The 25,299-nt window shown below is 43.8% G+C and overlaps 1 protein-coding gene across 3 annotated transcripts; it reads right to left on the reverse strand.

Annotated features, from left to right (window-relative positions):
- Positions 1-511: 511 nt before the first annotated feature.
- PCMTD2 (protein-L-isoaspartate (D-aspartate) O-methyltransferase domain containing 2) lies at positions 512-18,686 on the reverse strand. 3 transcript variants are annotated; one of them, XM_027976892.2, is made up of 6 exons: positions 18,587-18,686; positions 14,234-14,564; positions 10,225-10,327; positions 9,215-9,386; positions 5,357-5,480; positions 512-3,238 (listed from the first exon to the last, which is right to left on the reverse strand). In XM_027976892.2, exons 1-6 carry the CDS (start codon positions 18,671-18,673, stop codon positions 2,859-2,861), a joined length of 1,197 nt encoding a protein of 398 aa, XP_027832693.1. In that variant the 5' UTR covers positions 18,674-18,686; the 3' UTR covers positions 512-2,858. The 3 variants fall into 3 exon arrangements, with proteins under 3 accessions (XP_027832693.1, XP_060252890.1, XP_027832694.1); XM_060396907.1 differs by having other exon boundaries at positions 512-3,622; XM_027976893.2 differs by having other exon boundaries at positions 18,492-18,686.
- Between the last annotated feature and the right edge of the window lie 6,613 nt (positions 18,687-25,299).

Below are 25,299 nucleotides of genomic sequence, written 5' to 3' on the forward strand. Positions count from 1 at the left end.
TTAGAGTATTAATGTCTCTCTTGGCAAGCCACAAGGCTGTGAGGGGAGGTCCTTTTCTCAACCACGAAGACCCTGGTAACTGAAACATACTGGACCACAACCCTCGGACCCCGACCTTAAATCTGGACCGTGGCCCTGGCCTGACCCCCAACCAACCTTACACCTAAACCCTACCCTCACCTCTATGGCCCTATAAGATATGCTGCCATTATCCAGTTATCTTTTATTTAATATTTTCACGATATGGGGAAATTGTACCAAAAAACCAACCAGACACTCTACAGACACCTATGTTCACATAGCCTGACTTTGTCTATTCCAACTTCCTGTGTTAATTACAAACGAGGGCCCCCCACAGGAGTGCTAAAATGGTACAGAATTCAGCAATAATACAGTGAAAGAAAACACATGATGCTAACTTTTTAAAACGTACTTTAAAAGATTTTTTGGAAAAAAAAAGTAGCCAAGAATTTTAATTCCACACAGGAAACAAAAGCAATTCCAAGAAGGCTAACGTGTCTTAATGACCTTTATTGGAATCTTTTGAGTATCAGCTCATTAAAGTCTTTGTTTTCTATTTCTTGCATTAATCCCCTGAAAGCTCCAGACTGGCAAAAATATCAAGTACACAGCTGATTTCTATACAACACTTAATATTTATAAATTTATCATTTGTTTTGCACATGTCTATGGCTTTACTACTTTCAAGACAAAAGTCACATATAAAAATACAGACTACTCAAAACATAAAAGTCAGCCAATGTCTATGGTTTACAATGCAGACAACACAGACTATATAATTCATCTGTTTTTGAAAACAGAAAGCACTGATACTGAACTCTACAGAAAGGTAGATACATGGGGAAGTTCACTGATGACTCTCCTTTATAATATAGATCAACACCAAATTGTTTCACATATACTCAGTATCTATCTATCTTAATATATATTTTTCTTTTTTTAAACCAAATTCTGGTGTAAAAGCCACAAACCAACATGTAGATACAAAATGTTAGGAAGGGTTTAACATATATAGGGGAAAATAATGTCTTATGCATTGTAAGGAGTTTTTAAAATCCAGCATAAAGGCAAATGTGGTTGAAAAAATAGGGAAATCCATATACAATGATAGAAAAAAATTCAGTCAAGCCACCTAATAACAACAGATTTCAGATATCACTTATTTAACATTATGTCCAAAAATGTCCATGTGCTGCAGAGGTCTCTACAAATCAATTAGAATAACGTCAACAAGAGCTGCAAACAGAAGCCTTAGCAAGTAAACATGACTCATGCTTCTGTCTCTGAAAGAATGAGGCTTGACTTCCAGTGAAAGGCAGGTAAGCACAGCAATGAAGAAACCTTCTTTATAACAGCTCAACTGTTCCAATTTAGGGCACTGTACACATTTCCCCAACTATGCGTGTACACAGTATTCTATGACAAAATGATTCAATTTAAAAAAACAGCATAAATGAAAAAAAAAAAAAAAAGAACTCAGTGAAGCTAGTGAAACCACAAAGGCATTGAACTCCAACATTTGAGAAGCTAAGGAATAAAATGAATCATAATATCTGGATGATCAATCTTCCATCAGCACTCTGATTTTGGATTTACTATTAAGATTTTATACTAGTCTTTGGATGAAACTGAAAAGTCTGACAAGAACCAATGTTTTGGAAGAAGCAGTGTCACCTGTAAACATCCTGCCACCCGACTAACAGGACGGCCTCTGCTTCAAGACCTGGGACGTGACAAGACAGGAAGCTCTCAACACACAGGCCTGGAGAAGGTGGACTGCACATATCACTGTTGAGTAAAACCACTCTACTACAACAGAGCTACTGATCATTTATGTTTGTTCTTTAAAAAAAATTACAAAACTAACCAATCTTTTTCTCCAGAATTATAAAAGATAAAATCTATGAGTCAGTACTGTAATGTGATTACAGAAAAATAGCCAACAGAAGAAAACTCCACGGGCTGTCCACATCATCCCCAATCCACTTTCTATAGCCAGTACCTTCCATGTGCTCTGAGGACAGAGCCTCAGAAACTGTCACCTCAAAGCTGAATCAATGATCATCTCTGTCACTGCAGCACAAGCAATGTAGCTTCTTTCTTAACATGACACTGATTTCCTTCTTCAGGATTTTCTTTGATGGAATTACTCAACTTCTTTTAAAGGTAACAAAGGTATCACAAAAAATTCCTTAATCTGCAATTCCATAGACACCTGGCAATTTCATACTTTCATTCCTCCCCCATCCCAATTTTTCTTTTTCTAAATTACAAGTGACAACTCACATAAGATTTCATTAATTTACTTAAAATAACGGAGGGCTTTTCAGTGTCTCTTCACTCCAGATAACTGAAATATTTAGTGAAATTTTCACTCCGTTTCACTTACTGAGTGAAACTCAGTGCCAATAATTAAAAGGTTGATCCTATAAAATTCAAACTTGGGCACAAGCGTGTCCCACTCAGAAAAGATTTTATACAGTTAGAAACTTGTGCTTTCTGTCTCACATTTTATAAGCAACACAGGTCGATTTCAACTTCAGTTTTCCTTTCTGATGCAGTGTATCTCGTGTAAGGAACAGTCTCCCAGCCGCCTCCACACACAGACCTCAGTGATTCCTGAGAGCGGGAAGTCAGAGCCTCCTCCAGGGGACTCTCGGCCTTCTGAGAAAACATTCTTAACTTGCGGACTGTGTTCACGGAAGTCAGACTGAGGGGCGAGCGCTCTGGAGGACAGTCAAGGACAGACAAGCTGCAGGGAGGAGCCCCTCCGTGCCCAGTGCGCCTGCTCCGGAGGCCCTCCAGGCAGACTGGCTCTCCTCCCCTGAACCACAGACCTACTTCTCTCTGTAATAAAGCAGGTAGTACTTCAGGGGATCTGGCAGAGGGAGGCTCAGGACCTTCTCACGCAGGAAGTTCACCGGGGGCTCAGGCTTGGTGTTCGGCGGGGTGGTCACCTCTTCTTCCTGCCGCTCCTCCTCCAGGTCTCCAGAGCTGTTGTCATCAGAGGGGTTGGAGATCCGACTGGCAAAGACCTCTTTGTCCAAAAAGACAATCGTTTCCATTCGGCGGCGGCGAACTCTCCTTCGTTTAAACCTGGGAGTGTTCTTCAGTCCATTTCCATTTTTGTTCACTGCTTCCTGGTGAATGACCTTCTTAATGGTGCCCCGGATGGCGATGCGTGCCAGGTCCTGGAGGCTGCGAACCGCCAGGGGTGCTGCGTGCAAAGAACAAGACTCAGCCTCACCTTCGTGACATCATAAGGTCTAAACACCTGAGAAAATTCTAACCTCATTTTCATTCCCTGGCATTTACAAACACATGACAAGAATAGGAAAGGGTTGGAGGCAAATATTATCTATGCTCTAATTTGCATTCATATGGTATTTTTCAAAACATATTTTCAAATAAACTGGCCCTTAAATCAGATAAGAAAAGGAAGCAGCACTGCTCGGATAATCAGTCAGTGGAGGAATCAGAACCAGGGTTACAGAGTCTGGTCCTCTGGCATCGGGCTTCATTTCTCTGTTTGCCATGTTCACTGATGCATTTTCTCATCCAGCAGAAATACAGTGACCATGGGGCTCCAGCATTCTTGTATCTATTTTAATATTTTCACAGTATATCAGAAATTTAAGTATTTGTTTCTTTTTTATTAAAGTAGAGAACAAGCAGTTCCAAAACATTCTTAGGAACAAAACTCCCAAAGCACATCAAGGAAAAATAAAATCTGGTAATTAAATTACATGGCAATATAAGGGTTTTTCTGAGGGGAGAAGAATTATTATCAATTATGTTTTAAATACATTAAACTGAAAATGAGCTTCACTTTCTACCCCTTGAACCTAACGTCTCCAAAAAATAATAACCCACACTATAGAGAGGGCTCCTGTTGCCTGCAATATCTCTTACCCAAACCACAGAGGCCCTCACAGAATTGGCTCTGCACTCGCTGCCCGATAGGGACCCCAGGCTCCTTTGACATGGGAGGAGCCCTGGCACTCACCTGCTCCTAGACACCCCACCAGAGCATCCTGCTCCAATGCCACTCGGCGTTCCTCCTGCTGTGACCCCCGAGGATGCCTTCTCAGCCCTCCCGACGGCCAGCTCTGGCCTCCAGCTCACCCCAACGTCCCACTGGTGGAAACCACCTCTTCCCCCTGGCCCCAGCCTCTCCTGCTGCCTCTTCCTTTTCCACCCAGCCTGGCATGTTCCCTAGAGAGGTTCCCCTCTGCTTATGCCTACTGATCCCTGATTTGACATCCATCCCATAGCCTCAGGTAACACAGAGCAGCCAAAGGCTCCCTGGGTTCCAATCCAGGCCTGACTGGGGTCAGAGCCTCCCACACACCCACCTTCACAACATGCCAACCAACTCTGACTCCCACATCCTGCCTCAGAAAGGCCCTGCGTGCCTCCTGAGTCCCTGGCGCTCTGGAGCCCAGCGTCTTGGCTTTGGTCTTTATCTCCTGCCTGGAAAATCCCAAGGATCTCCTGACTGGCTCCTGCCCACAGTCTGATCCCCTGCCTATCCATCCAAAAGCTGACGCTCATCAACGTGACTCTACTAGTCTAGGAACCTCTGGCCCAGGAGATAAAGTTACAAATAACTGGAATGTTCACTTCAGGAGCCCTAAATAGCATCATAGTTGTTCATTGGGCCACATTTGCTTTGAAGCCCTGGCCTTAAAACCTGCCTCTCCGGTGCCCTCCATCCCATCATGATCCTGTCCAAGCGAGGCCAAAACACTGGTCTCAGGTCCAGCCTGAGCCCTCACCTTCCAAAACTCTGCAGAGGCTCTGGACAGCAGTGCCCTCCCCACTGCAGGTCACATCTGCCTACTTGCTCGGAAGGCATTTTCAGGGAAGCAAGCACTCAACACAGTCATCTTCTCCTGACCACCAGGAGTCCAGAGGTGCCACATCTTCTACTTAAAATACGGGACAGGCTCCACCACCTACATGATGAACTCAGGTCTAAGCACCTGCCCACCCAGTGCTTCCCACAACCTGACTGCACACATCGGGTCCTCCAGCTGACAGTCACCTGCCTTAGCTCATGCTTCTCTTCTATTTTTTTCTCTTTCTACAGAGCTTCTTTTCACCCTTGAATTTAAGCACAAATGACCTAAAATAACTCAAAATAAGCTAAAAACCAATTATAATTTTTAAATGATTTCAAGTGATTTTTTAAAAATCACTTGTAAAACTTTAAGGCTTCAGTGAGTGGAAAAATGCTCTTTAATATTAAAAGGTTCCTGATGAATTCTGTTTCCCTTCAAATTCTAGAAAGAGTAAAAAGACTTAAAAGGTAAGTAAGAATCTCTGCACTCACGTAAGTGGACGAGCCTCGACTTCCCGTTCTCGGACTGGCAGGGCTGGATCAGCGGAGCGAAGGAGACAGCCAGAATCTTCTTGGTTTCCCAAGCGGAAGGGCCAGTGCGCGTTATCTTAGTCAGCTGTCCCAGAGGTTAAAATGAGAATATTCAAAAGATTTGACTACTGGTAGTTTATATTTGGATTTCCCTGGTGGCTCAGATGGTAAAGCATTTGTCTACAATGTGAGACCTGGGTTCGAGCTCTGGGTTGGGAAGATCCCTTGGAGAAGGAAATGGCAACTCATTCCAGTACTATTGCCTGGAAAATCCCATGGACAGAGGAGCCTGGTAGGCTACAGTCTATGGGGTGGCAAAGAGTCGGACACTACTGAGTGACTTCACTTTACTTTCACTTTCAATTTATATTTAAATATAATCACTCCTGCTGCTACTGCTGCTAAGTCGCTTCAATCGTGTCCGACTCTGTGCAACCCCATAGACGGCAGCCCACCAGGCTCCCCTGTCCCTGGGATTCTCCAGGCAAGAACACTGGAGTAGGTTGCCATTTCCTTCTCCAATGCATGGAGTGGGGTGCCATCATTCCTATATACATCTAAAAAAGCACAGACACTAAAGATGAAAACACCTGGCAACACAGGCCTCTGATGTGACGTGACCAGAACGACACCTAACTTAGCGATATTCTTGCAAAGGTACTCCAGTTCCTAGTACAGAAGTTAAGGAAACAATGAGAGAAGGAAGGTGGGGAATCTGATAAGACAAGCTTCTTATAGACTCTCCAAAGTCACTGTTGTAGGGGAAACGTAGGGAGACCAGGGTGATTCTAAAGTAAAAGTCACTGAAGACACAACCACCTGCCACCTAGACTGGGGCCTGGCTGCTGCTCGTGGGGATGGGGCTACAAGAAGAGACCACCTTGCCCCCACCGAACAGCAGCTCCCATCACAAACCAGCGCTGCTTCCCCACAGGCGAGCGGGCCACTCTGGATGTGGGCACCTGGCCTCACTCTCAGAGGTGCTCATCGATGTGCCTACAGTGCTTCCAGGGAAGCAGCCCCCATGGGACACAGGGTCGTCTGGTTGACATGCTGCAGTGTAGGTCAGCCAGATGGTTCCTGTGAACCACAGTACAAGGAGCACCATGAGAACTCGACTGGGCAACACAGCCACGCACGTGCTCCATGACTGTGCCAGGTTCTGAAGGGCCTGAACAGCTCACAGGAGGATTTCTGGTCAGCTTTGACAAGCCACGATGACTGCGCTCTCATCTAAAAATATCTAAGCTAGCAAATCCTCTAAAAACTAAGACTCTGTGTCCTGGATCTCAGAACTGAAAGAACTAAGTGCCCGTGTACTAGACAAACATCAACAACTCACCACATTCCTATATACCAGCAAAATCTTTGTTTTTTTAATTTTTTAAAAGGAGAACTTCTAGTTATAATGAAGATGAAATATTTGAATATAATCAGTAAACTATGTATAAACCTGTAAACAAAACTATAAATCCCTATTTCATGTTGGAGTATTCATCTGCATGAATACTGAAAAGATGCCTTCAATCCCTCATTCATCTAGATGTTAACACAATGTATTTCTGCAACACAACACAGACTTCTAAGCTCATCTGTATAAGTAAATACGTATTTAAAACAATACTCTGAGAAAGAAAAGCAAACACAGGGACGTTTGGCCCTATCTTGCAAACTACTAAAACAGTAATAAGAACCGGCTGCTGGCAACCTGCCTCTGAAATGGCCAAGGTTAAACACCCTCTGGTCAGGCACTCCTGCAGGAGATCAAAATTCAGACAAAACCAAGGTAATGTCCACGGTCTATGCAGGCTCTTCACAGCAGCATTGTTTCTAACAGTGAAAGGCTAGAAAGAATTCAAATGCCTATCTGAAACAGTCACAAACTTATACACACCTATCCGAAACAGCCACAGCCTTATACACCCCTATCCGAAATAGCAACAGCCTTACACACCCCTATCCAAAACAGCCACAGCCTTATACACCCTTATCCAAAATAGCAACAGCCTTACACACCCCTATCCAAAACAGCCACAGCCTTATACACCCCTATCCAAAATAGCAACAGCCTTACACACCCCTATCCGATACAGCCACAGCCTTCTACACCCCCCATCTGAAACAGCCACAGCCTTATACACACCTATCTGAAAAGCCACATTCTTACACACTAACAAAAATTTTATTAAAACAGGGACAAAAAAAAAATTCTAGCTATAAGGAACATCACTTTTTAAAAAAATAAATGATGTTTAAAACTTAAAATTATCAACTCTCATATGTATGAACGGGTGGGTGGAGAGTAAAAAAGTGTGTACCCTCACTGAAAATTTTTTTAGCTTCTACTTTTTCAATGAAAGATAAACCAAAAACAAACAAGAAACAAGTCACCTACAGGTGAAGGGAGCAGAGAAGAGGGGATATACACAGAATAAAATTCTGAGTATTCCTTGCTTAGACTTTGGAATCTTACAACTATTTTACGAAGCTGTGATCCCCAAAATGGCAACCTCTCAAAACTGAAAAGAAAACAAATGAGCAGCTCTCTGGCGCTGGCGCCTAACTTCACACAGAAGTGTAATTCCCAGTAACTTAAAACACAGTGATTTGAACATCTCTAGTGGAATATAAGGACAATACAGTGAGGCCTCCAAGCCACTCCCTGACAAAACAAGAAAAATCCTGCACTAGTTTCAGAAATCAAGACTGCTGCTGATTACACCATGCATTGCAGATTAACAGTAAGCCGGGTGGTTGGGGATCAGGACTTTCGGTTTGAGAAAAAAGTGCTACTGATATAACACTAAAATGTGAGGGGAAAAAAAAACCCTGGTCCTGATCTTGATTTGGAAGAATTGATATGAATTTATGGTGTCTATTCTCTCCAAAACATCAAAGCAAAAAAAAAAAAATGTGTGTGTTGGGGCAGTGGATGGCAGTTGACTCCCAGGCATTAGTGGTCCATCAGAAAAACTAATACAGATCCACGAGCACCTTGGAGGTCCCAGCTGTGGTGGTCTAAACACCAATTCCCAAACTGAAAATGAACAGGGATTATTCATTTTCAGAAAGAGTTAATTCCAAGTTTGTGGTTAAAAAAAAAAAAAGTACACAAGTCTGGAACGTCTTCTTACCAGAAACTAACAAAACTATCAAAGATTCTTGAGGCTGCAGAGCCCACGGGCCAATGTGGAGAGGCAGCCATGGCCAAAGTGAGACAGTCTGAACTCTGATAAGGGTCACAATTTTGCATGAATTCATTTTGCTAAAATAATCAACCAAAACCTCACTGGTCACTATCTTTGGCAGATGCTAGAAAACCAATTATTGAGAAAAACTGATAAACAAAGGTTAATAAGAATCAGAATCTATCCTGCACCTCCTTTTATAAAGTATACCTCAGGGTAAACAAATAACTAATGAGGGTGTTTCTCTCCACCTGCGTATTCTGGCTTCCAAATGAAGGGAAATGACAGAATGAGGAGGTATCATTCTACGGCCCTTAACAAAACAATGGATCAGGGCCAGTCACACTGCTGGCATCAGAAAGAAAGACCAGGCAAGATCTTAAATAAGGAAGGACCCTGTAACTGCTGGCCAAGTATTCAGGTGTCCTTTCTCTCCCAACGTAAGTCAAATCAGAACCTAGGCAAGCCCTCAGGACCCACCCCACCTTGGCCATCTCTCTAGCCTGATCCTCATCTGCAAGACGAAGGGATCTGTAACGAGGGTTACGAAGGAAAATGCCTGTCAACTCCCCCGAACAGACCTCAGCAGGCAGCTGAGGGCACAAAACCGCTGGTTACAAGAGGACCCGACCTTCTCTTCCAGCGGCATGACCAGGATGCCCCCGACCTTGAGGAGGCTCTTCATGTACTCCTCGTGTTCCTTCTGCACGCCTGCCCCGCAGTACACCCGGTCATACTGAGAACAATCTGGAGAAATCTCCAGGCAGTTGCCAGTAACAAAGGACGGTTCACAGAAGTCAAACCTGAAAGCAAAAGATGTTTTCCACAACTAAATATATCATGTTATAACAAGCCTATATAGTAAATCTACGTTAAACATAGGTTATGTTTTCACTGTACAATCCCACAGCGACGTAATAAAATTAAGAGTCAGAAGCTGGGATAGCAGATTTCTGAAAGAACTACGTGAGTAATAAACAGAACTCTAGAAATTCCAAAGAAAATATTATTAAAGTCAGTATCATAAACACAATCCAAGCTTAAGTCACCCAAGCTCCACGCATATCACTATCTTTGCTGTTATGATTATCTTATTATCTTTCATCTTTTTTTTTTAATCTTTCATCTTCATTATCTTTTACTATCCTATCTTGCTTTATATCTTATTCAAGATCTACTAACAGAGTAAAAAGAGAAAAAATATATTTGGTTTTTCTAAAAATTTTAATCCCCAAAATAAGAACTTAAATGCCTTGTTTTAAAATGGCAAGAGCTAGCTGCATGGTACATTTAAAGACAACTGTAACAATTCCATTTCAGAAACAAGTACATGATAAAATGCTGCCTCTACTGGAAACATGAAAATTAAGAAAAAATTAACATTCTATTTCCTTCTCTTACACTGGTGATAAATTACCTTTATTTAGGTATCATAATTAAAAAAACAAACAAACTTAAGGTCCTTAAAAACACAAAATATTTTTTAAATAACTAGAACATATACACACATATCACTGACTCACCTGCCACAGTTTAATCACAACTGCCAGAACATGAACAATAATAAACTGATTTCTTTCCACTTAATCCAAAGTTTAAGTTATAACTGACACCCAGACCCATGGACAGTTTTGCTCTTACTTGTCAAAGCTGTCGCTTGTCCTGATGAAGAAGTCCAGCTTCTGCTTTGCATACTCTGTCACATCTGAATGGAGTTCTACCCCGTGGTTCACTCCAAAAGGGCCTAAAAGGTTTCAGAATAAGAAAACATATGGAAACAGGACAAGAACCCCTACTCTTTATTTCTATTTCACTGACTGCAACACATTTCACTGGACATGTATAATTACAGAAATTCACATTTATTGGGCCGAAATCACCCAATCCATTCTTTAAATATGCAGACTAGCCTCTGCTCACCACATCATTAATACTCCTTACATGGCACTACCAACTCACAGCTTCCTAAAGCCTTGACCGTCTGTCCTCAAACTTTTAAAGAATCATCTTTTCGGTGAAACAGCCAAGGTATGAAACCAACAGTTACAAGTGCCACTAAACCAGTGAATCCTAAAGGAAATCAACCCTGAATATTCACTAGAACGACTGATGCTGAAGCTGAAACTCCAATACTGTGGCCACCTGATGCAAAGAGCCAACTCACTGGAAAAGACCCTGATGCTGGGAAAGACTGAAGGCTAGAGGAGACGGGGACAACAGAGGATGAGATGGTTGGATGGACACGAGTTTGAGCAAACTCTGGGAGATAGTGAAGGACACGGAAGCCTGGCATGCTGCAGTCCACGGAGTCACACAGAGTTGGACACAACTTAGCAACTGAATAGCACAATGAATTAAAGAAGAAACGTGTCTGCAAAGGAAAGTAGACACAGGTCTTTTTTCCAACAAAGGTCTCCCCAAACACTCAGATGTGGTATTTAATCCTCAAAAAATAGTTTTAATCATCATCAAAATAAAACTGTAATTCCAAAGTCACAATGAAATATTTTTTAATCAAAATAAATTTATCAGGGACTTCCCTGGTGGTCCATGGGCTAAGACTCCACACTCCCAATGCAAGGGGCCAGGTTCCATCCCTATTCAGGAAACTAGATCCCATATGCCACAACTAACACCCAGCACAGCCAAATAAATGAAAGAATGAAGAAAAGAAAGAAATTTATCAATAACTGAACTAAAGTTATGAGAAAGTTAGGAGCCCACTTAATAATAAAAGTGCTTCCTCCACATACAAATGCCTCCGGGTTAAATCTCAGTGAGAACTACTGACACAAAACAGCTTCACTGAATCTCTGGGTTTTAAGAATCCATTTGTATGAAGGGCAAAACAGGCAACACTCATCTGTGTGATGGAGGTGAGTATACTTCCCCCTCGAGGGGGTGGGGTCCTACTATTGGAGGGGTGGCCATGGGAACCTCTGGGGCACAGATTCTACTCTGCATCTTGTTCTGGGTGGTGCTTACATGGAGGAGGATGTAAAAAGTTATCAAGCTTCGTACTTCATTCATACATTCTTCATGCAACTTTGTCAAGTTACTATGGATAAGTTATACCTTGATTTTTTAAAAATCTGCATGAGAAAATGAACACGGCATGTAGGGCTTTATTTAGAAGACATACATATAAAGTCACAGTGTAACACAACCCTACATCCAACAGAAATACTGGTAAATGCAGCCATCTGTGCACTGCACACACGTCTCTGCTTCCACTGCTCACCTGGGCCCTTCCTAGGGCAGCAGCTCCCCCGGCGCAGGCTTCCCTGCCTCTACCGGACGACTCACCCGCTCTCCTTTCTCAACACCTCCCACGCAGAGTGGCTGCTAAAACCGCCTCTCATCAAAACACAGCCTACTTGAGAAGTCATGCTTCCACTGTTTATGACACCACATCCCCATTACTTCCTGTCCAATCCCACTGCTCTCTGGGTCACTTGCCAGAGGTCAAGAAAACATGCATTGACTTCCCCCTCATCATATTCTCATTGGCCCCTCAGCTCTGTTAGACTCTTACTGAGGCCAAGACACACGAAACAAAGTAACGACACATATCCCCTGACCCACTCCAGTAAAAAGATGATTGAAAGAGGAGGAAGTACGGGACGGGTCAGAATGGTGGTACCAAGGACACAACACTGAAGCTGGTCCCACAAGGCCCCCCAGACAGAGCAGCTCCCACGCCACACAACGTCAGGTGAAGCTCACAAGCGCTCTCTCTCCCCCCGCCACCCGCCGTCCTGCCAACTGGAACCTCGAGAAAGGAGCACCCTCAGCAAGGCAAGGAGTCGCAACGTAAGCACAGCAGAGTGGCAGAGAGGCAGCAGGGCAGAGAGAGTAAGGACCCCAGGTCACCCTAAGCCACATGAAAGACTGCAGGCACTGGGAGACCAGCAAGTCTTCACCTCGGCAGTGAGCAGCATGAAGCTGAATAAACCACAGAGGGAGACCTACGGCACACAGAGTGAAAACAGTCCAGGGTCTGTATCCTCCCTCAAGATCCGAGATTCTACCCGTGAAATCAGACTCTCAAGTTACTGCCTTCAAATACATCAAAGCAGCACGCAGTGTCCATTACGACCAAAAACACAGCTTTCCTTCCTTCAGAACTCTCCTCCCTGACATCCAGCAAAACCCCCAGAAAAGAGAAAGTGGGGGCTCAGAAAAGACAAGTGACAACATCCGTCGTAAGCTGTTTCTTTATGACTTCTAGAGAACGTCAAATGCACCAGGTCAGCTGAAGATGACTTTAAGTCACCCTTTCCTAAGCATTTCATTCTCTAATAGCATTTCCAATCTAATCAGTTTGATAACCCTCCCCCTCCCCTCAAATACCACCTTATCCTTAGCTCCTCCAATTTTCAGCTCCAACAGCAGGAATTACAATTCACTAATTCCAGAATGATGAAAAACCTGAGCTCTTTTTGCAAAGCAGTCTCAATCCAAGACAAGTTCAAAAAGCATTTAGCCTAAAAAAAAAACAAGAAAACAAAAAACTACACGTTTAATAATCTGAGGATATAGCCCAAATTTATATTTTATAGCCCAAAGTCAGATGATCAGAATCTCAAAACTTTACCAAATTCTGAATTATATGAACTTATAAAGCAACCAAAAATTTCATTCCATACCCACAAAAGCAACTGTGACTACTAAGGTTTTCTAAAGTGCCTCTAATAACCACAGAGAAACAATGCTGTAATGTGCTACTAATGATTAAACTTGACTTTTAAGCTGTTATTACTAGAAATCACCAATATTCAGACTCTTACACTGACTTGATAACAATGTTAAGATACCTAAGCCAAAAAATTAAGATATTTAGCAAACCTTGTCAGTTCCAACATCCACGTGTACCAAGACCCCAGCAGCCTCGGGCCAGCCATGTCTTCCTCCACCCAGGGGCACCAGGCCACTTCCTCCGCAGTGCCCTTTCCTAAAGCACAGAGCAGCTCCTGGCCCTCCTCTCACAGAACTGTTCACCTGACCCTGAGTGAAAACAGACACCTGTCCCCTACTACCGCATTTAACATGAGGTAGGAATCTTTAAAATCTTCAGCAATCTGATAACAATGTTTCAGTATTAAAATGGTCAGTTTCCATGTATAATCTCACAACTTACTTGTTTGAGAAAACAGGCTAAATGTCTTCAAACAGCATAACTTGTGAAATCTTTCCTACCCCTGGAATACATTTGAAAATAACTTACAAGTATTAACTCCTTTAGTATTAAAACAACAAAAAACAAAAACTGCTTGGAAGAACTTAAACTGCCAGGGACTTTAAAGTTAATTATTCCAGTTTAGAGACAATGACAGGCATGCTGAGTGATTATATTAATCGAGAAATCACCATAACGTCCAGATTTATACAATCTCTAGGTCCTCTGCTGTCCAAGAGGAGGCTGTGCTGGTCAGATGCTGGAGGTACAGGTGGGGGCAATAGGAAAACTCCAGAGGGACTCTTCTGTTCATTACGGCAATTTCTCCATTAATACCATTACCCTCCAACCCAAGAACTGTGTGGATACCATGATGGCTAGGCAGGCCAAGGGCAGTTACAACTTGGCCCCCACTAAGGACAGGCTGCCAGCAGGCTCTCCCTCCTGCACGTGAGACAGAGCCAGACTCACCGAGGATGAGCCCCACCATGGAGCTGAGGTAGCCAGTGCCACTGCCCAGGTTCAAGAATGAGAGACCAGGCTGCAGGTCCAGGGCCTCCATCACCTCCGAGTAGATGCACGGAGCAGAGAGATGGATGTTGCCATGCTTCCATGCTAAATCTTTATATGCGTTCTCTTTAAATTCTTCGAGGTAATAGTCTGCACGGTCAATAGCTCGGAAAGCCTGCTCCACCAGCTCAGAGCGGATGTACTGCGCCTCCTTCAGATTGTCTATCAGCTCGTCGTTGTCCTCACCAGCACTCACCGCGCCTCCCATCTTTGAGATCACACTCAGGCAAAGCTGCAGTTTTAGAATTTTCAAAAGAGCTATTCACATTAAAGGTTAGAGCAGAACAATAAAAGTCCTAAACACACAACAATTTCAGATTCTGAATTCTAAAAATAACACAGATGGAATATACTTACTCAACACCCAGCCCCTTACACTACCTCCCTCCACTTCCAAGGATGCCAGACCCAGAACAAAAAAAAAAGTTAAATTTCAAATTTAATTATATTCATCCAAAAGTAAGTTGTAACTTATAATATCAACTGAATACAAATGAACATGTGATACCTAACACACAGCTGACAACTTAAAAACATCATTAAAGAATTCAAGACTTTACTAAAAGTCATCATTCTAGAAAGTCAAGCAATTAGGATTAAAAATATCTTGCTTATACCTCTCTTAACAAGGATATTTCCACATATGAAAAAATAATTGAATGTAAACATGAAAAGAGAACAGATATATTTACTAAAAAATCATTCTAAGAGGGATCTTTTTTGAATATTTCAAGTGCTATAGATCTTTTGTAAATAAATCTTTAAAAGCAAAAAATAATTAAGTTCAGGTCAATGAATATTAAAAAGGTATTCACTGTTACTTTGAAATTCAAATTCAACTGTTGTCTTATATCCTGCCTGCTGCTGCTGCTAAGTTGCTTCAGTCGTGTCTGATTCTGTGCGACCCATAGACGGCAGCCCACCAGGCTCCCCTGTCCCTGGGATTCTCTAGGCAAGAATGCTGGAGTAGGTTGCCATTTCCTTCTCCAATGCATGGTCCCACATGCCCATAAATATCAAGTCAAGCAAACCATTCAATCTTTGATTTGGATGTTCTGATGTAAAACTTCAGGCCAAAACAACATCCACAAAACTCTCTTCCCCCTGGAACATACTGTGACAAACATCTCATTTTAACAAATACAGAACTGTCTCAAGGCTGCAGCTCAGGAGCAGGAGACTCCTAGAATTCCCTCAACTCCTGAGAAGCAGCTACCATACCACCATTTCACCTCTTCAACAATAAAAAGGACATTTTTGCTCTCTTCCAAATTGCCTTCAAGAAGAAAAAGTAACATGTCCTCCTCTCTGAGTCAACTACTAAAGTACAGTGTATCAATACACACTTCTCTCTGAGCCAACTACTAAAGTACAATGAATCCTCATCTGATTCCTAGGGAAAATGATCCTGCATCTGTAGAGGTTTTACTCTTCCTGAACAACTCCAATTTTATACTCACCACAGGCAACTTTCACTTCATATAAAATGGAAAATGTTTTACAAAACACTTTATATTAACTGCTGGGGGGAAAAAAAGAAAAAAACTGACATCAGAAAGGCTGATATATTTTCTGAATCAGGATGATGTCCATAACGTTACATTTTTATTATTACAAAGTTTATGCTTGCTTCTCTCTCACAATCCTGAGGACTTCTAACAGCAGAATGAGAATCACAAATACTACCTCTAGAAAAATTCCATACACACACCACACACACAAAACTAGCAACTGCGGTGGGAGAGCATGCCCCAGGAATGAAAGTTACTGACCACATGCATGAATCTTCAGCTTCTCACAAGGACACAAAGTGTGTGAAAGGTGGGGGCTTAACACAAGCACTCTTCCATTCTATGACTGGAGCGATTCATCTTCATCGTCAAGATTTTAAAGCAGAATATGAGACTTCTCAAATCACTAGGATGGCTCAGTTATTTAATTCTCACCCTGTTTTTAAGTTGTTTCAGAGCCCTTGGTGGTTACAGACCACCACCAACTAACTCAGCCAGAGAGGATAAAGTGTTAATGAGGTCAAATTCAATCCTGGATGAACTACTTAGTTCTGAGGCTAATGCCTATACCCTAGGCTAGGACAATCATCCTAAGATTTGGGTCACTAGTTAAAAGTGGAGTCCTGTGTGGTTGCTTCAGGGGAAGGTCTAGCTCTCACACATCCTCCAGGGTGGAGGTGAAAGCCACCTCTTCACCTAGAAGCCCCCAGAGTGTAATGTTCTATCCTTAGAAAGCAAACACCAAGTATATGATGGGTATGTTTCACTGTCTACCAAGTATTTATCCCTTATTTTCACCTTTGCCTCACTTTAAGAGTTTAATCCACATGCAAAGGCTAGCTTTTTAGTAAAAATAACTACAATCTTTTTACAGGCACCACCTGCCAGTCACGACCTCATTTTGGCTTCACAGCATTGTGAGGCAACTTCGGACTGAAAAGTTACTTTGCTCATGATCACACACCAGTCTGTAAGGAGAGCTGGCATTCAAACACAGGCCTGTGTTTTATACCCTACACCAAATTCTGCTTTGAAAAATTCTCAAGGGAGCAAAATTCTTTCACTTTGAACACACTGGTACCCCTATCCAAAACAACAGGCTAAGTAACTATGTGGTAACCTTATCTGCTGCCACTAGTGGGCTGCACGTGACCATTCGTAGGATCTGATATTTATTATTAACTTTGCCTGGCAACCTAACACTTCCTCACACTGAAAACAATCATTGCTTATTACTAACCATCAATGTGATCAGCTCTAATGCCACCAAAAACACCAACAACAACCTCAGAGATGGCTTTGACAAACCAAATCTAGACTTATAATCCACTCTAATCCAAGTTTTCAAAGTAATGGCATATCATTTTCTGGATGCTTGACTGGTTACACTTTGCAACCGTTAATTCAACACTCCATGTAACTGGGCACTGCCCAGCAGGACAACCTTACTCTCAGGCTGCTCCTTCCAAAACCAACAGCAAGGGCACGGGGAGGAGCTGGCTGAGCAAGAGTAGGAAGGTCTCAGACTGGTAGCCAAAGAGGCTGTCACGGGGCCAGTTAACACAGAATGAAGCTCTGATAAGGGGGCCAAGATTCAAGTCTATACTTATCAGGCTACTTACTAAGGGCAACATGGACAAAGTAACTCAGGTGGAAGATAAGCTGAGGAGACGGAAGCAAAATCACACCTCCTGCCGGAGGAATAAGGGAAGAAATGGAGACGTTTCTCATTGTGAAAACCAGAACTCCTACAAGGAACGCAAGGGATTTTTCAAATACTTGAAAGTCTGCCATATACACACTATTCATGGGCCTGAAAAAACCAGAGCAGTGGGGCACATATTGGATGGAGAGAATTTCTTTTAACACACAAGAAAGCTTTCTAAAATCGAGGCTGGAAATACCGACACTGTCAGAACAAGGAGTCTCTCCCGGCCAAGTGCAAGCACAGAGACGCCAGGCGCTGGTCTCAGGAGCCTCGACCGTCCTCCCACCCAAGAGAGGCAAGTGCGGACTTGAGTTATAGGAACCTGCCGGTCTACCCAACACTAACAATGCCGTTGCTTCCTTCAGCCCCTCCCTGGCCAAAAAGACGCAGAAAACGTTAGCAGGTACATAAACCAAGTGGGGAGACAGGCCCTGGCAAACACAAAACACAGGCACCACAGCCAGGAAAGCTCCCTTCGCAACTGAAGACCTCTTCCAGGTCTTGCCTGAAGCCAAGTCCCCAGGGCTGGGTCAACTCAACAGACTCTTCCACCTTCTGAAAAGGCACAACCTGTTTCAAACCTCGGTAACTCTTTACGTGCCGCGCTAACGGCAAATGTTTCCTACTTAGTAATTTAGGGACGAGCTGCGCGTCTGCAGAGTTAAGTCAACCCAAGCGGTGTGAGCACTGCGCACGGAGACAGACCTCGACACCCCCGGGAACCCGCGCCGGCTGACCCCCGAGAGGGCGGGAGAAGGGAGGGGAGCCGCCTGGGATGAGGAGGGGCGTTCATGCTGGGGTGGGGGCGAGAGCAGCGGAAAAGGACCGGAAGACTCGGAGAGGAGGAAGCGCCCCCGGGGAAGGGACCTGGAGCCCGCGCCCAGCGGGAGGGAAGGCATGGAGCTGAGGGAGGAAGGGAGAAGGGGCCGAGAGGACGCACCGCTCCCCACACCCGCAGGCCGGGCCGAGAGCCGCGACGTTGGCGGCTCTTCCTCCCGCCTCGGCCAGCCCGCGGGACCGGCAGCCGGACCGCACCTGCAGCTCCTCCGCCGCCCCTCGCCCGGGAGCCCCTCGCCCCGCCGCCTGCCGAGTCTCAGCTCCGACCTCTGCCGCTGTAAACATCCGCCGCCCCACTGCGCCTGCGCGCGTAACGGCCCTAATGCGCGTGCGCCGCGGCCCAGCGCCCAAAAGGGCAACCGCGCAGCTGGAGCCGCGTCCTGAGCTCTCCGCCTGTCTGCTCGAATGCGGAGGTCAAAGGGCAGCCGCAGGTGAACGCTGTCACTTCCAGGCCCCAGTACGGGCCAAGACCCAGCTGTGAGCACGACCGGCAGGGCTCACTCCTATGGAAATGACCTTCCAGGAGGGGGGGCGACAGGTGAGGAAGAAATGAAAACAGAGGCGATGGACAGTAACTGGCACGGTGGTGGCTACTGTGGCTTGAGTGACCCGGAAGGGACATTCAAGCGAAGATCTGCAAGACAGGAAGCATCCAGCTGTGCCAAGAGAAGTCCAATGGCTTCAGGCCAGGGAGAGCTGAAGTGGCCAGGAGCCCCTGGCGTTCCCACCCCTGCGAGGGTCCACTCCCATACCTGCTCACCCACCCTCACTGCTTCACTGCCGCGTTCACCCGCACCGCATTTTGCTCAGCCCTTCCTGGGAGAGTTGTCCCGGCGTCAGTCAGGATCTTTCTGCGTCTCAGAAGTGGCCTGCCCCAGCGTCCTGGCCCACTAGCAGACCCTCCAGGTTACCTCCCCCAGCCGCCCGTGCAGCCCTGTATGCCACCCATTGTTGTGGGCTACCTGCCTGGCCCTCCCAGTAGACTGTGAGATCTGCCTCAGTCCTACTTTTGCTCAGCACAAACCTCACATAGGTTTTCCAACTAGTTTTTAGCATCAGAACCCTTTGTTTAGACACAGCCCTGTATTTTACCTGTTTTTCTACAGCTACAGGCGTTGCTGCCTGGGCCCCTCCTGCCCCCACTTTCCTCCCCAGACTTGCGCTCCACTCAGAGCATAGTTTTCAGCACTTTCCATGGTTCCAGGGAAGGCCTGCTTCCTTGGTGGCAGCGACCCTAAGGTTGCTGCCAACATTGTGCCAGTCACACTAGCTCTCTGAGCCTTTCCTCCCCAAGTGCCTGTGATCGTCTACAACAGAGGCCCTGAAGCCATCCTTGACCTCTCCCTGCTGTGAGCAGATACCCCCTCCATACACCCCAGCCTGCTTTGGCCTTGCTTCCCTCGTGTCTCCTACCGAGGCCTCTTCACTGGCTTTCCACCTCACGTCTCACAGCCTTCCCTGGGCTGTCCAGTGGTCTTCCTAATATACATGACAGATAACGTACCATCAGTATTAGCCTTTGTAGAGCGTCATGCTGAGCACTTTACAGAGCTTATTTCCTTGCAGTGGATACTAGCATGCCCTCCAGGAAGGAGAGGAGCAGCCCGGATGGCGGGAGTTGGCCTAACTCACAGCAAGGCCCCGTGGTTGTCCTCCTGGACATGGACACCTGGCAGAGGAGCTGCACTGTGATAAAGGCCACGTCACAACTGTGTCCAGGCACAGGCCAAGACCAGGTCCCTGTGCCACCAGCGTGCCCCCTCCCACCCCACAGCATGAGCCCCACTCCTCTGTCAGCACAACTGAGCTTCCCTCTGTGCTGCCACTCACCGGTATCACTGGTTTAGACGCCCCTGCTGCCTGACAGCATGCAGCCCACACAGTTTCCCCGTCTATAAAAGAAATGTCAGTGCCCTGCCAAGGCTACCAGGCACATCAGTAGTTGGGTAAGCTGGGATTATTCTTGGTCCCAGGGGTTGGGGTGCACACCGTAGGGAGTGACCCCGTGAAATCCCAGACACTCCACTCTCAGACCCTAGTAAGACAGAGCCCCGGGCTCTCCCTCTCCCACTCTGACCTTGCTGTGTGACCCTGATGTTTGTTATGTTCCCTCCAGGACCTGTGAGTGATAAATCTTGTTCCTCAGAATTTGCTCGTGGTTTTTGCTGAAGTGCATCTAGTGATCATATACGAACCACAAGGGGCAGTCCAGCCACAATTGCCCCAGCGGCAGGAGTAGAGGGGATGTCTCTGGGACTCACTACGAGTAATACACACCCAGAAAGTTCTAATGCATTCCTAGCTGAGATCATTACCATCAATAGGCTGGGGCTGACACGTCAAAGAGTGAATTAAATCCAAAGTGAGCAGAAGAAAAGAAATAATACAAATCAGAGCAGAAATAAATGAAACTGAAAGCAAATCAATTGAGGAAATGGTTGAAATCACAGGTCGTTCTCTGAAAAGATTGATAAAATCGATAAACCTCTAGCCAGGCTAATCAAGAAAAAAAGATACAAATGATTAATTATCAGAAACAAAATAAGGATCATCACTATGATTCCTATTAACATGAAGAGGATAATAAAGGAATATTGTGAACAACTCCAGCTTACAAATGTGATAAAAAATGAACCAGTTCCTTTTAAGACACAAGTTAACGAACTCTTACAAGGATATATAGATCATCTGAGTAGTCCTACATCTATTAAGTCAATAATTAATAACCTTTCAAAACAGAAAGTACCAGGCACAGGTGGGTATACTGGTGAATTCTACCAAATACTTAAGGAAGGAATGATAACCAGTTATATGATCTCTTCTGGGGAATAGAAGCTAGGTAATACTTCCTAACTCTTTCTAAGAGAGCAGAATTGCCCTAATACTAAAACTAGACACATTACAAGAAAGAAAGCACAAACCAATATCTCTCAAGAACATAGATATAAAAATCAAATGTATACAAATTTAATCCAATATGTATAGAATGAATTACACACTATAACCAAATGAAGTTTATGCCAGGGATGCAAAGCTAGTTTAACATTTCAGTGTAATCCATTACATCAATAGGCTAAAGAAGAAAAAGTCTTAGGATCATATCCATAGACACAGAAAAACATCTGACCAATCCAATACCCATTCGCTATAAAGACTCTAAGCAAACTAGAATTCGAGGGAAACTTTCTCAACTTGATAAAGAACATCCACAAGAAACCACAGCCAACATCATACTTATTGGTGAAAAGATACTTTCCCATAAAATGGGTAGTAAGGCAAGAATGTTCTCACCACTTGTACTGTGAGCTCTAGATAATCCAATAAGACAGGAAAAGGAGAACAAAAGTATACAGATTTGGAAGGAAGAAATAATTGTTTTTGTTCATAGATGACAAGATTGTCTACATAGAATCTATACCAAAATCTATTAAATATAAACAAATAAACAAAAACCTCCTAAAGTCATAAATGATTGTAGCAAGTTTCCAGAATACAATTTTAATAAACAAAAATCTGTCTTTGGAATGTCCCTAGTGGTCCAATGGTTAAGAATCCAACTGCCAATGCAGGGGACACAGGTTCAATGCCTGGTCTGGGAAGACCCCACATGCCTTGGAACCACTAAGCCCCATGCCCTGCCACTCCTGAAGCCCACGAGCCGCCGGGAGCCTGTGCCACACAACAAAAGAAGCCACCACAATGCGAAGCCTCCACACCAAAACTCTGAGTATCTCCTGCTTGCCACAACTAGAGAAAGCCCACAAGCAGCAATGAAGACACAGTACAGCCAAAAATAAAATGGATAAGTCTTTTTTCTTAAACAAAATCTCTCTTTCCTATTTACCAGCAATGGACAATTGGAATTTGAAATAATAAACATGATAACATTTACATTAGCACCAAAAAAAACAAAACAAAACAAAACAAAACCCTTAGGTATAAATCTTACCCAAAAAAGTACAAGATGGATAAGAGAAAAAGTATAATATTCTGATTAAATAAATCAAAGAAAACCTAAATAACAGAATAGAGATTCCGTATTTATAGGTAGGAAGACTCAATGTTGTTAAAAAGTCAATTCTTCCCACTTTGATCTGTAGATTCAATGCAATCCAGTCAAAATTCCAACACACTATTTCGTGGATATCAACAAACTGATTTAAAGTTTATGTGGTAAGGAAGAAAAAAAAAATATCCAACACAGTATTGAAGGAGTAGAATAAAATTAGAGGCCTGACACTGCTCGACTTTAAGACTTACTTTGAAGTTACAGTAATGAGTAATGATGACAGTTGTGGTATTGATTAAAGAATAGACAAACGGGCCAATAAAACAGAATAGAGGGCTCAGAATAAGACCTATACAAATACAGTCAACTGTTCTTTGACAAAGGAGCAAATCAATTCAATGGAGAAAGAGCAGTCTTTTCAACAAATGGTCCTAGAACAGCTGAAACAGAGAAGCGGATGTGCACACAAACCTCACAGTCATCTCCTTAAAGTTCTGGAACAAAGTCAGGGAGACCTTCGGCTTGGCAATGATATTTTATATATAGTATTAATGACGTGATTCATGAAAGAAAAAACTGATAAAGTGGATTTCATTAAAATTCAAAACTTCTGCTCTGTGCAAGACACTGTTAAGAGAATGAAAGGATAAGTCACAGACAGAAACTATTTGCCAAACACATAACTGATAATGGACTTATATCCAAAGTATATAAAGAACTCTTAAAACTCAACAGCAGCAAAAACTAAATAACCCAATTAAAAGATGGGCCAAAGACCTGAACAGACACCTCAGCAAAAAAAGATATACAGATGGCAAATAAGCATACAAAAAGATGTTCAACATCCTATGTCATCAGGAAATGCAAATTAAAATAATGAGATATACTCCACACCTGTTACAATGGCTAAAACCCAAAACACTGACAATACCAAACGCTAATTAGAATGGAGTACTGGGAACTCTCATTCATCTCTGGTAGGAATACAAAATAGTACAGCCACTTTGAAATACACTTTGGCAGTTTCTTACAAAGCAAACCAGTCTTATCATTAGATACGGTGGTCTCCTTGGTATTTACCCAAAGGAGCTGAAAACCTGTGTACACACAGAAATCTGCATAGGAATGTTTATAGCAATTGATTCATAATTGCCAGTTTTTGTACACAGCTGTGGCACATCGCAATAGTGGAATGTTATTCAGCGCTAAAATGAAATGAGTTACCAGGCCATGGAGAGACAGGGAGAAACCTTATATGCTTATTTCTAAATGAAAGAAACCAGTCTTAAAAGGGTACAGATTGTGTGGTTCCATACATACTGTATAATATGACATTTTAGGAAGAGCAAAACTGTAGAAACAGTAAAAAGATTAGTGGTTTCCAGGGATAGGGTGAGGGGAAAGTGAAAGTAAAAGTCGTCCAGTTGTATCTGACTCTTTGCAACCCCACGGACTATATACAGTCCATGAAATTCTCCAGGCCAGAATACTGGAGTGGGTAGCCTGTCCCTTCTCCAGGGGATCTCCCCAACCCTGGGATCAAACCCAGGTCTCCTGTATCATAGGCAGATTCTTTACCAGCTGAGCCACAAGGGAAGCTCTTATGGGCTAGGGGGAAGGGGGATAAATAAACGGAGCACGCAGGCTTTTTAGGGCAGTGAAGCTATTCTGTGTGATACTGTAGTGGTGGCTATAGGGCATGTGCATTGTCAGAACTCATAGGATGTACAACACCATGAGTGACCTTAATGTAAATTGTGAACTTTAATAGTGTATCAATATTGGTATATCAGTTGTAACAATGTCCCACATAAATGCAAGATGTTAATAATAGGGGAAATTGTTTGCATGGAAGAGAGTATATATGAGAAGTCTCTGTACTACCCCCTCAATATTTCTGTAAACCTAAAACTACTCTCAAAAATGAAGTATATTAGTTTGTTGTTTTTTTAAAAAGGAGACAATTTTTTTTTTAAGAGGTACAAAAGCTAGAAGCAGCAGACCCACACAGGAAATGATAAAGCTAGTTTTTCATACCAAAAGCAATAAGAGATGGAAACACAGATCTACAGAAAAGAATGAAGAGCTCTAGAAATGATAATTATGGGGGTAAATATGTAAGATTATTTTCTTAGTGCACCTCAGTCCTGGATAAAGATGTCACTTCTTACTTTGCTTACTGTGGTGGTGTCTGTTTTTACTATGGGGTAGAATTGCTTTTGGAGAAGGCAATGGCAACCCACTCCAGTACTCTTGCCTGGAAAATCCCATGGGCGCAAAGAGTCGGACACGACTAAGCGACTTCACTTTCGCTTTTCACTTTCATGCACTGGAGAAGGAAATGGCAACCCACTCCAGTGTTATTGCCTGGAGAATCCCAGGGATGGGGGAGCCTAGTGGGCTGCCGTCTATGGGATTGCACAGAGTCAGACACGACTGAGGCGACTTAGCAGCAGTAGCAGCAGCAGAATTGCGTTTGCAATTACAGTAACTAAAACACGCCTCCCACTCTTCACCCCCCAGCCACCAGCCTCACTTCCGATATCTCCTCAGGTAAAGGAAGGGCTCTCACCTACTCTTGGCATCTTGGGCCTCTAAGTGAGTTTACTGCCCACAGACACATCAAACTTCACTGCAGGGGGTGGATGGGTGGTCAAGGTGGGGACCACAGCCCAAGTGAACACTGTTACACCTGGACCATCTCTCCTAACTCTGGTGGTCAGAGAAGTGAGCCAGGAGGGGTCCACACCCTGGTTTCAGGCCACAGCAATGACAAGATACAAAACTGACCACAAGGCGTCGCCACTGTGTGCTGAAAGCATCCAAAGTAGGTTGTGTGAAGAGAAAAAAAAAATTTTATCTTCCTCATTTTAAGCCATTTGTAGTGAAATTAACCACGGTT

Source organism: Ovis aries, chromosome 13 (genome assembly GCF_016772045.2).
Source record: "Ovis aries strain OAR_USU_Benz2616 breed Rambouillet chromosome 13, ARS-UI_Ramb_v3.0, whole genome shotgun sequence".
In the NCBI taxonomy this organism is placed as follows: domain Eukaryota; kingdom Metazoa; phylum Chordata; class Mammalia; order Artiodactyla; family Bovidae; genus Ovis; species Ovis aries.

Bases quoted from the DNA above. Each gene is read 5' to 3' on its own strand.
- PCMTD2 (XM_027976892.2), bottom strand. From the start codon at position 18,673: ATGTTTACAGCGGCAGAGGTCGGAGCTGAGACTCGGCAGGCGGCGGGG. The intron at 14,565-18,586 runs GTGCGGTCCGGC...CTAAAACTGCAG, and splicing joins GGGCGGCGGAGGAGCTGCAG to CTTTGCCTGAGTGTGATCTC. The intron at 5,481-9,214 runs GTCGGGTCCTCT...CCTCTGGGACAG, and splicing joins TCATGCCGCTGGAAGAGAAG to CTGACTAAGATAACGCGCAC.